This window comes from Amblyraja radiata, chromosome 1 (assembly GCF_010909765.2).
Source record: "Amblyraja radiata isolate CabotCenter1 chromosome 1, sAmbRad1.1.pri, whole genome shotgun sequence".
Lineage (NCBI taxonomy): Eukaryota > Metazoa > Chordata > Chondrichthyes > Rajiformes > Rajidae > Amblyraja > Amblyraja radiata.
In genome coordinates, this window is record NC_045956.1 from 153,937,629 (window position 1) to 153,950,255 (window position 12,627).

Sequence of the window (12,627 nt, forward strand, 5' to 3'; positions counted from 1 at the left end):
TGGGGGGGATGAGGAGTTTACTATTTCTGGGAGTCTCTCTGGAATCGAGAATTTCATTGCTCATTCAGTATGCAGATGATACAACGGTGATTGGCCTCATCAGCAACAACGATGAGTCGGCCTATAGGGAGGAGGTCCAGCTCCTAGCAGCATGGTGCGCTGACAACAATAATAATAATAATGTCTTTATTTATATAGCACATTTTTAGTCAACTTGCATTGACCCCAAAGTGCTTCACACAATTACTTCCATACAGACAGGCAAAGGTGGGTGAAGTGTCTTGCCCAAGGACACACACAGGCAAAACAACCTGGCCCTTAACTCCAAGAAGACCAAGGAGCTCATTGTAGACTTCAGGAAGTCTAGGGGCGGCACGCACACCCCCATCCACATTAACGGGACAGAGGTGGAACGTGTTTCCAGCTTCAGGTTCCTGGGGGTCAACATCTCCGATGACCTCTCTTGGACCCACAATACCTCAACTCTGGTCAAGAAGGCTCACCAGCGTCTCTTCTTCCTGAAGAGACTGAAGAAGGTCCATCTGTCTCCTCAGATTCTGGTGAACTTCTACCGCTGCACCATCGAGAGCATCCTTACCAACTGTATCACAGTTTGGTATGGCAACTGCTCTGTCTCCGACCAGAAAGCACTGCAGAGGGTGGTGAAAACTGCCCAACGCATCACCGGTTCCTCACTCCCCTCCATTGAGTGTCCAAAGCAAGCGTTGTCTGCGAAGGGCGCTCAGCATCGCCAAGGACTGCTCTCACCCCAGCCACAGTCTGTTTACCCTCCTACCATCCGGGAGGCGCTACAGGTCTCTCCGTTGCCGGACCAGCAGGTAGAATTTGCAAACTCGCTTATTAAATTCCATCAACCATTCCTCCGCCCACCTGGCCAATCGATCTAGATCCTGCTGCAATCTTTCACGTCCATCTTCACTATCTGCAAAACCACTAACTTTGGTATCATCAGCAAACTTGATAATCTTGCCCTGTATGTTCTCACCCAAATCATTGATGTAGATGACAAACAGTAACGGGCCTAGAACTGAACCCTGAGGCACACCACTTGTCACAGGCATTCAGTCTGAGAAGCAACCTACCACCATTATCCTCTGCTTCCTTCTATGGAGCCAATTTGCTATCAATTCAGCTATCTCTCCTTGGATCCCATGCCATCTAACCTTCCAGAGCAGCCTACCATGCGGAACCTTGTCGAACGCCTTACTGAAATCCTTTTACACAACATCTACAGCTCTGACCTCATCAACCTTTTTGATCATGTCTTCAAAAAATCAATCAGATTTGTGAGACACGACCTCCCACGTACAAAACCATGCTGACTACCCCTAATCTGCCCTTGCCCATCCAACTGCCTGTCTATCCTATCCCTCAGAATACTCTCCAGTAAAGGGGCTGTCCCACTGTGGCGACCTAATTGGCGAGTTTAGAAGAGTTTGCCCTCGACTCATACTCGCAGCATGGTTGACACGAGGTCCTAGGAGGTCTTTGTAACTCTCCTTCATGCTCGAGAGTAGTCCCCGCGTACTCGAGCTAGGTCGCGGCATATTTTTCAATATGTTGAAAAATGCCCGCGAGTAAAAAAAGGTCGCCATGGAAAAAAATCGATATTTTTTTACTCGTGGGTTTAGTCGAGGTAGGTCATAGTAGGTCATAATGCTGTTTTTAGGTAGTTGAAGTCAATTGAAGTTAATCGAAGGTAGTCGAAGGTAAAGCTCGTTGAGAAAAAAAAGGTAAGAATGCCCGCTAAACTTTATTAAACATTGGCTGGCTTCTTAAAAGTGTCTCCACTCCTTCTCCCCCCTTCTCTCCCCTTATCTCCCCTTATCTCCCTCTCCCCCCCCCCCCCTCTCCGCGCTCTCTAAAGGACTTACCGAACTGTGCCAGCCGTCTTTTACCTTTCTGTTCATCTCAGACAGCGCTCCCACGCTTTCCCTGGCCCCCGCCTTTGCGATGTGTTTGTGTGTGTGTGTGTGTGTTCGCAGACGGTCGATCCGGCTCGTAGTTTCATCGCCAACAGTCGATCCAGTTCGAGGTTTTCCAGGCGAGTGCCCTCGAGCTTGAAGGTCGAAGACAGTCGCGTCAGTGGGACAGGCCCTTAACTTGCCAACTACAGATGTTAAGCTCACCGGCCTCTAGCATTTTCCCTGCAGCCCTTCTTGAAAAGAGGCACAACATTTGCCACCCCCCAGTCTTCCGGCACCTCCCCTGTATTTAAGGACGACTCGTAAATTTCAACCCGGCTCCTGCACTTTGCTCTCTAGTTTCCCACAATGTCCTTGGATATATCAGGCCCTGGAGATTTCTTCAAACACAACAGTACCTTCAGTACTTCTTCGACAGTAACCCTGACTGCTCTCAAGACACTTCCAGTGACTGCTCCAATTTCCTCCATCCTACTGTCTTTCTCCTCGGTAAACACAGAGAAATACACATTTAGAACCTTGCCCATCTCCTGTGACTCCACACAGAGGTGACCTCACGTGTGGGGGCCTCTACATACTGCTTAAAAAAAACTCTCCTGAACACTTTTGAGGAATTGCACACCATCTAAACCTTCACGCTATGATTTTCCCCAGTCTATATTGGGAAAGTTAAAATCCCCTACTAAAACAACCTTATTTGACCTGCAGCTGTCTGCAATCTCTCTGCACATTGTTCTTCTAAATTCCTGTTGACTATTCGGGGGTATGTCAAACCCCCCCCCCCCCCCCCCCCCCCCCCCCCCCCCCCCCCCCCCCCACCCTTTCTTGTTCCTCAACTCCACCCATATAGCCTCACTAGACAAACTATCCGTAAAGTCACTTCTGAACGCAGCCATGACATCCTCCTTAACCAACAATGCAACCCCCCCCCCCCCTCCCCACCTCCTCTTTTTCCCTCAACCCAGAGAGTGGTGAATCTCTGGAACTCTCTGCCACAGAAGGTAGTTGAGGCCAGTTCATTGGCTATATTTAAGAGGGAGATAGAGGTGGCCCTTGTGGCTAGAGGGATCAGGGGGTATGGAGAGAAGGCAGGTACGGGATACTGAGTCGGATGATCAGCCAAGATCATATTGAATGGCGGTGCAGGCTCGAAGGGCCGAATAGCCTACTCCTGCACCTATTTTCTATGTTTCTAACCCTGTCTATCCTGAAGCTCCTGTACCCCGGAACATTGAGCTGCCAGTCCTGCCCCTCACTTAACCAAGTTTCAGTCATGGCTACAACGTCCCAGTTGCTCGTACCTATCCATGCCCTAAGCTCATCTGCCTTACCCGTCAGGCACCTTGCATTAAAATACATGCAGTTTAAACCAACCCTTCTTTCTCGCTCTGCCTTTCACCTGCCTATTTTGTCCACTAACCTTTCCCACACCACTCTCTAGCCTACCAACTTCTAGTCTCTCACGTGCCTCTATCCTGCACGATATCCCACCCCCCTTCCAATCTAGTTTAAAGGTTGTACAGGGTCTTGGTGAGACCACACCTGGAGTATTGCGTACAGTTTTGGTCTCCAAATCTGAGGAAGGACATTATTGCCATAGAGGGAGTGCAGAGAAGGTTCACCAGACTGATTCCTGGGATGTCAGGACTGTCTTATGAAGAAAGACTGGATAGACTTGGTTTATACTCTCTAGAATTTAGGAGATTGAGAGGGGATCTTATAGAAACTTACAAAATTCTTAAGGGGTTGGACAGGCTAGATGCAGGAAGATTGTTCCCGATGTTGGGGAAGTCCAGGACAAGGGGTCACAGCTTAAGGATAGAAGGGTAATCCTTTAGGACCGAGATGAGAAAAACATTTTTCACACAGAGAGTGGTGAATCTCTGGAACTCTCTGCCACAGAAGGTAGTTGAGGTCAGTTCATTGGCTATATTTAAGAGGGAGTTAGATGTGGCCCTTGCGGCTAAAGGGATCAGGGGGTATGGAGAGAAGGCAGGTACGGGATATTCAGTTGGATGATCAACCATGATCATATTGAATGGCGGTGCAGGCTCGAAGGGCCGAATGGCCTACTCCTGCACCTATTTTCTATGTTTCTAAAACCTCCCGTGTAGCATTAGTAAACCTTCCCGCTAGGATGATGGCCTCCCTCCAGTTTAGGTGCAACCCGTCCCTTTTATACAAGTCACCCCTGCCCCAGAAGAGATCCCAATGATCCAGAAATCTGAATCCCTGCCCCCTGCACCACCTCCTCAGCCACACATACATTTCCCCTATCTTCCATTTCTTACCTTCACTAGCACGATGTACTGGAAGCAATCCTGAGATCACTACCCTGCAGGTCCTACTTTTCAGTCTTCTACCCAATTTCATAAATTCTTGTTGCAGAACCTCCTTCCTCTTCCGACCTATATAATTTGTGCCAACATGCACAACAACCTCCAGCTGTTCTCCCTCACTCTTGAGGATGCCGTGCAGGCGCTCCAAGACGTCCTGGACCCTGACACCATGGAGGCAACACACCATCCGGGAGTCTCGCCTGCTGCTGCAGAATCTCCTGTCTGCACCTATGACGATGGAGTCCACCACTACGGCTCTGCCTGATGTCACTCTTCCCCGTTGAGCCTCAGCACCAGGGTTGGAAACACAGCCCTGGCTGCCACTCAATCTTGTCGTGTCGTCCGCTGCCAAGAGGGTGTACCTGTTTTCCGTAGGTACAGCCACTGTGGTCTCCTGCACTCCACGTTTACTCCTCTTTCACAGTCACCCACCTTCGCTCTTCCTGCATCCTTGGTGTGACAACGTCACTGTAGGTCTTGTCCAGGAAACTCTCGTTTTCACGGATGGCCCTGAGGTCATCCAACTGCTGCTCCAGTTCCCCAACATGTTTATTCAGGAGCTGCATCTGGACACAATTTCTGCAGGTGTGGTTTCCAGAAGCACCAGCTGTATCCCTGACTTCCCACATCCTGCAGGAAACACACTGTACCAACTTGCCTGCCACTTCTTCAGTGGACAAAAAAATTAAAAATTTCGAAACTAGTGTAGCCTCCTTACCTCAGCCTCCTTGCTTAAGACTCTTGAGCCAAACACTCACACTTTACTCACCAAGGCACTTTACTCACCAAGGCCGCTCCCAACAAGGCCGCTCCGCTACAGCTGCACTTTTTTGTCTATTACCTAATCAACCACTTTAGGGCTAATTTGTAAATTACTCAAACCTGGGCCTTCAGCCTTCTTTTTAAATCTTCTTTCCCTCTGACTCACCTAGTTCCAGCCAATACTCACTCTTGCTGCATCTGGCTGGTGCTTCTCTCCGACCTTCACAAGGAACAGTACAGCACAGCAACAGGCCATTTGACCCGCAATGTCTGTGCCGAACAGGATGCCAAGATAAAGTAATGTCATCTGTCTGCACATGATCCATATTCCTCCATTCCCTGGAGACTCAACTGTGCCATAATTTTCCAAGACACTTTCAGTGAAATAATATAACAAAATATAAACTTTTAAGCATACACCGCAAGGGAAAATTCCTAGGTTAGATGCGAAACAGATACATTGAGTTAGATTTTGCTGTGTGCTGAATGTGGCTGTAACTGTATAGTACATATGTTCAACAAATAACTACATGCGGGATTAAAATGTTACTATTGAAAATCTGGAGGATTTAATGTTTCTTTGACAAGACCACAAGGAAAAAAAAAATTACAGAAAATGTGTGAAATAATCAGCAGGTTAGGCATCACCAATAGAACGAGAAATGGGTTTAATATTCTCAGTATAAGATTCTTTGTTAGAACTGGGAAAGAGAAAATACAAGGTTGGGTTGAGGTTGCAGAGCGTGGGAGGCGGAAGGATAGGACAAAGAGAATATCTCAAATATGGATCAAGGGGTAGTCAGAGAGAAAATATGAGCAGATGAACATCAAAACCTTGAAAACTGGGCAACTAGAGTATGGCAACACTAAGGAATGTACAATTTGCCAAATGAAGGCTGCAGCCAACTGTGATAAATGAGAGTAAGAACTGAGCCCAGTGGGAGATATGGGCCATACAATGGTGTAGACATTCAGATGTTATGACATTGTATTTACAGACATTTCAAAACTTGCTCATGATTGAAAACTTAGAATTAGCAGACGAGGGCATTCGATCCAATTTGTGATCCCAGCTACAAAGACAGATGTATACAGCAATTCGTTCTTCCCCCGCACAATTAAAGCATGGAATAATCTCCACCCAACTATAGTTACCCAACCAGATGCAACTAAATTTAAAGTAGCTCTTTCTTCCCAATAACCCTTTCTGGCTTAAGCCCTCCCTTCACCACCTCCAGTTTAAATTCCATTTGGAATATTTTGGAGGACCAAGAAACCAAGAACCAAGAATCATGTTCAACAGTGAAGAAGATAGTAATAGCTTCAGGATAGAAATTGGATGGTAGGATGTGTGGGCATATGAAAGGTGAAATTTAACTTCCCAAATTTGTGAAGGCAACAATATAAAGAACATAAGACTCTAACTGTAATTCTGATGACCAGGGTTAATTAAAGCATGTGTTTGAACACAAATTGATAAAGTGATTAAGAAAACTTGCATCCTGAATTTGCTGATTGCAAGTAAGCAAAACAAGGGGCTTTTGAATCTATAGCTCAGTGGTTTGGCATTTAATATTGCACTAAATCTTGTCACCACACTTCAGGAAGGATATGAATGCCCTGAAAAAGATTTAGTCGAATGATCCAGGGGATATTCGACTTCAGGTTATCCGTGTAACTGAAAAAGTTGGCATTATTCCCCTCAAGGAAAAAAAGATTGAGGGGTGATTTTCTGATTCGTTGAAAATCACAAAGGACAAAGCTGATAAACTATTCCCATTGGCAAGAAAGTTGAAAACAAGAGGATAACAATTCCAAGTAATTGGCAAAAGAACCAGGGATGTCATGAAGAAATAAAAATCATGGTGCTACTCATGTTCTGGAATTAATTTTATCAAAGGATGGTGGTTGCAGGTTCAATTGTTCCTTCCAGGTGGAATTAGATGTACTGTATACTTGAAGTGAAAATACTGCAAGGCCACAGGGAGAGATTGAGGGATTAAGATTAAGAAGTCTGGTGACCAGATTTATCATGTCAGAATGAGTACATGATTCTGTACACAAATAATTGACTAGGTAATCTCAGAATTTAAAGAGTATGGTTTAGTTGTGAATAAATTTGTAATATACATTGTGTGTCACTTTGGTTGAATGAAAGGCATTTTACAATTGAAATTCCTGCAGAACCAGGCCCTTCAACCCACATATCCATGACGACCATCAATTACCTAATTACAGACTATTATCTAAATGGTGGCCGACTAAGAAAAGGGGAGATGCAGCGAGACCTGGGTGTCATGGTACACCAGTCATTGAAAGTGGGCATGCAGGTGCAGCAGGCAGTGAAGAAAGCGAATGGTATGTTAGCTTTCATAGCAAAAGGATTTGAGTATAGGAGCAGGGAGGTTCTACTGCAGTTGTACAGGGTCTTGGTGAGACCACACCTGGAGTATTGCATACAGTTTTGGTCTCCAAATCTGAGGAAGGACATTATTGCCATAGAGGGAGTGCAGAGAAGGTTCACCAGACTGATTCCTGGGATGTCAGGACTGTCTTATGAAGAAAGACTGGATAGACTTGGTTTATACTCTCTAGAATTTAGGAGATTGAGAGGGGATCTTATAGAAACTTACAAAATTCTTAAGGGGTTGGACAGGCTAGATGCAGGAAGATTGCTCCCGATGTTGGGGAAGTCCAGGACAAGGGGTCACAGCTTAAGGATAAGGGGGAAATCCTTTAAAACCGAGATGAGAAGAACTTTTTTCACACAGAGAGTGGTGAATCTCTGGAACTCCCTGCCACAGAGGGTAGTCGAGGCCAGTTCATTGGCTATATTTAAGAGGGAGTTAGATGTGGCCCTTGTGGCTAAGGGGATCAGAGGGTATGGAGAGAAGGCAGGTACGGGATACTGAGTTGGATGATCAGCCATGATCATATTGAATGGCGGTGCAGGCTCGAAGGGCCGAATGGCCTACTCCTGCACCTAATTTCTATGTTTCTATGTTTCTACCCATCTACATTAATCTCAATTAGAACTAGGATACTCAAGGAACTTCAGATGCTGGAATCTTGAGCAAAACGCAAAGTGCTGGAGTAACTCAGTGGGCCAGGTAGCATCTTTGGAGGGAGTGGCCATTGGGCTGGGACCATTCTTCAGACCAATTACAAGTTTTTGATCCATAGCCTACTATCCCATGACAATTCAAGCGTTCATCTAGATTTCCTACACATTGTGGATGTTTCCGATTCTACTCAGTGTAGTACGTCTCAGATTCTAGCTGCCTTTTGGCTGAAAAAAAATCTTCATTCAATCCCATCTAAACCTCTTCCAAAATGAATTCCTCTAGCTTTTGACAGCTCTGCTCTGTGAAAACATTTCCAACTACCTACCCTGTCCATGCCCTTCATAATTTTCAATCAGGTTCCTCCTCAGCTTTTTCTGCTCCGATAAATAGAAAACTAGCCCATCCTGTCTCACCTAACAAGTAGAACGTGATTTACCTAAATACATAATTTTGTGGCCATGACTTTTTTTCTCTCATGTCTGCTTCTTTGTTTGCTGTAATGCAAGATAATGCATATACAATATGTTACCCTGCTATTACTTTAAATGTTAAAAGACATAATGGCGGCATGATCTCTATCCAATATTGATTTTTTCCCCAAATAAAATGTGTTAAGTGTTCAGGCTTTGGAAAGTCTGTGTGTCTGAATATCAGTTTAATTGAAATGGTCCTGTCCTCACTTCCATTTTTAAGGCTATAGGTTCAAACCTTAGTTCACGATTCTTGACACGACTTCAGCATTTTTCTTCCAGTGAAATATCAAAACAGGGAAGATGTAAGCTTGCACATATGGATGTTCATGATCCCATGACATTACTGTCTTATTAATTATTCGTATACCTATCACCAGTAAATATCAAGTTAATTGTTATTCATCGCTTGGCTGAAAGTTGCAATCAAAATACCTGCACATTTACCCATTTGCTCACGGTGTTTACTTTTTATGGTATAAGGATTACGCTGATAAACTGTATCTTTCAGTAGGCCGAATCCAATTCCAGTAGATAACTAGTAGTTTCATAGTTTTGCATCAACAATAAAGCAAAAGTGCAACAATCTGATCTGCAAACACGCGAAGGGAGTTGAAAAAAATGTTTGTGCAGCAGTTACATGAGTAATATAAAATTAGCAACTGCTCAATAAAAGGATTTGCATGAAAACTGTATACTTACAGGTATGTCTTGCTAGGGAATAGTTGGAACCTCCACTGGTCAGTCCAAAGCCTTCTGGAACTTGACTGGTGTTGCGAGCCCTAGTTGGCAATTTTGGTGGTTCAATCTCAGCACCAAATTCTGCTCCAATGACACCCAGAAGGACAATAGCTGTGGCCTGTTTACGTCGCTCCTCAAAGGAAGATGATGATTTCTTCATATGTGCAAGTAAACCAGGAAAACAACCTAAAATATAAACCAAAGTAGATAATGTATACCAATAAACCATATGCCACATATTTCAATATGCAATCATTCTTTTGAAGAATTCGTTCCAGTCTGATACCCTGTTGTTCCATTTCAGCAGATAACATCTATTATCATGTTGGATAACTGGTCCTGAACCCAGTGTATAGATGTAACATGGAAAAGGATGTGCTATCTCCTCTACTTTCCTTTCAAAATCTTTTACTGTCTTGCAGAATATGTTACATTTTGGTTTATTGTCACGTTTACCGAGGTACAGTGAAACACCTTTGTTGCATGCTAAGTATGTGAGTAATTTACTCATAATTTATGGTTTTGTGTGTTGTCTGAGTCTTTGTGCCTGTGATGATGCTGATGAGCGGTAGGAGGAAGATTAGATCTGAAAGAATAACTACAAATATTCCAAATATGACAAGATTTTAGGAGGTGGAGTTGGGGGAAGGGTGTGGGACAAAATAAAGGAAGCAAAGTCATTCAGAAGGTGGCTTCAAGTTGTAAATATCACCAGCAGTATGTCCTGGATCAAAAGAAAATGTCCTAAAAAAATTATGCAACAACTCTACTTTGTCTGAAGACTAAGGAAGTTTGGCATGTCTCCAACAGCTCTTACCAACTTCTATAGATGGACCATAGAAAGCATCCTATCGGGTTGCATCAGTTTCGTTCTGCCATCTACACTTCACACTGCCTTGGGAAAGCAGCTAACATAATCGAGGATCATTTACGCCCCACTCATTCACTCTTCTCTCTCCTGTTAGGCAGAAGATGCAAAAACTTGAACGCACATATCACTAGATTCAGGAACAGCTTCTTCCCCACTGCTATGGGACTATTGAATAGTCCTCTCATAAAGTAAGGGCAGAGTCCTGACCTCCCAACCAAGCTCAATGTGGCCCTTGCATTTTTTAAATAATCTGTGGAAATGTCTCTGTCATTATAATGCTGTAACACTGTATTCTGCACTCTGGTATTTTCTCCTTGCATTACCCTTTGTACTTGTGTAAAGGCTTGATTGTACTTTTACTTGTATAGTTTACCTGGATAGCATGCAAACAGAATGTTTCACTGCATCTCAGTACATGTCACAATAATAGACCAATACGACATGTGAAGGCTCAGTGAGGCCATTGTTTGTCCTTGTAACATTACATTGCCAAAGCTGTTTAAGTCCGCCAAAACTCATCACTGAATTTTGGGACTAGAAAACACAAGGTTGCAATCTTACATAAATGCATTACTGCAGCTTCAAGTATGGTACAACCCAATTCTGGCTTCACATCCTTTCTATTTATTCAATCGTATCGTGTTCTTATCTACACTTATTAACAAACCTTCATAATCATACACAAATCCTTTTAAGCATAATAAAGAATTAGAACAACCAAGACCATACTGGTAGTAATTGGTCTGTTCTTTGTGTATTATAAAGAGAATGAAAAGAGAAAGTTTAACACAACAATATGAAGACCATTCCCAAATGCTCACTTATTTGTTTATGGATCTCCCTAAAATGTCTCCATCATATTACTGATAAACAAATTTTGATGACCTAGAAAAATCACAATTATAACCAGCATCATAAATATATAATCCTGCCAAAATGAGTTGAAGTTATTATTCACATTATGATTATTAATTTCGATTCCAAAAGTCTGTCTCAATGAAAATAATATCCTAATTCCACATTAATCCAATCTAAAACATTCCTGCTTGACTGAGGAAATACAAATAGAGTGAGGTTATGCAGACTAAAAGTATATTAACTTCTCTAAGATACTGAGTTTAATTGAATGCTGTAGGAAGCCAATTGTATTTTGAAGCACAATATTACTGAGCAAGTTCCATTAGCTCAGCAGCTCAAATGCCAGCACCCAAATGCATTTTTAGATTTTAGTTTAAATAGCATGTAATTATTTCCTCTTATTGGGATATGAAATTGTTCAGATTTCCCAATAGCTCCAAGCACCAGCGTTTAAAAATTCCAAGATTTCTGATGTTTTCCTTTCTGAATTCAGTATTTCTATGTACATTCCTCAAATTGAATTTGACACCAGAGGCCAGAAGATATTGAAAGGTCAAAGACACATAGAATTTGCCCATCCTGACTCTATTACCAAAAGATATTTCTTGAAAAATGTAATGGACACATCAAGGACTTAATTCATAACAATAAATTTAATACTTGTATTTGATAGTATTTGGATATTTATTGTTTCATTGATCAGTAAATAAACATTGAAATGCTCCATCCTGTAAAACTATAGGTCGTCGTTAATATTGCATTTCTAAAGAATGACGGTACGGTGTATTATATGGCTATTTTATTCCGGTAACCAGATTAATGCACAGACAGCAATTATGAAGAAAAGCGGTCTCCGAGAATTAATAAGATTATACTTATAAAAAGGACAGCATTTTGTGGTACAATATCTGTTTCAGGAAGGGGTGCAAAATAGTTGAAAGAGAAAGCTGACAACATTTCAAAATACAAGATTCTTATTAAATGAGAAATGCATCATTGAGGGAAGCTGCGCAAATCAAGCAGAGCAGAAACTGTGAATCAAAATGCAGACCAGAAAACAAACTCAACGATTAGCTTCTAATGCATCTCTGGAATTTAACTGATTTAAAATACCACTAAGTGAACCTGAGGTATTCACTTCACAGAAATTTAATTCAGAATTTTATCTAAACATAACCTAAATATTCAAGATTACATTTTGCGGAACTAAAAAAAAAAACACGACATAACTAACCCCATTTTTAAAACAAAATACTGTCTTCCCTGTGACCTTGTTGTCTGAGCTTAAGGTGCTCAGTAACCGATTATTTCTCATTAAAATGAATGTGGGCACTGCCAGTGGGGCCAAAAAAAAAACCCAAAAGCCTACAACTTACAGAATGACTGAGCACAGCCGACCTTACTCTGATTGCTCTGTCAGCTGACCTCTGCAGAAGCAATGGCTAGGTGATCCTGTGCTGTTTAGCTGACAAATGAATGATCCCAGCTCCTCATATTTTCTACTGCTGCAGACTTTAACCCAGGTACTTGGACAGTGAGCCGGCATGACATCTCAGATCAAGATGAATTGGTGCG

At 42.8% G+C, this 12,627-nt stretch overlaps 1 protein-coding gene across 4 annotated transcripts in view; it reads right to left on the reverse strand.

Moving 5' to 3' along the window:
• Positions 1 to 12,627, reverse strand: part of wdr7 (WD repeat domain 7) — a 561,078-nt gene that overhangs the window by 220,221 nt on the left and 328,230 nt on the right. For all 4 annotated transcript variants that reach the window (XM_033033128.1, XM_033033119.1, XM_033033110.1 and 1 more), the window contains one exon: positions 9,285 to 9,509. In XM_033033128.1, coding sequence (XP_032889019.1) covers positions 9,285 to 9,509 — 225 coding nt within the window. The remainder of the gene's footprint in view (positions 1 to 9,284; positions 9,510 to 12,627) is intronic.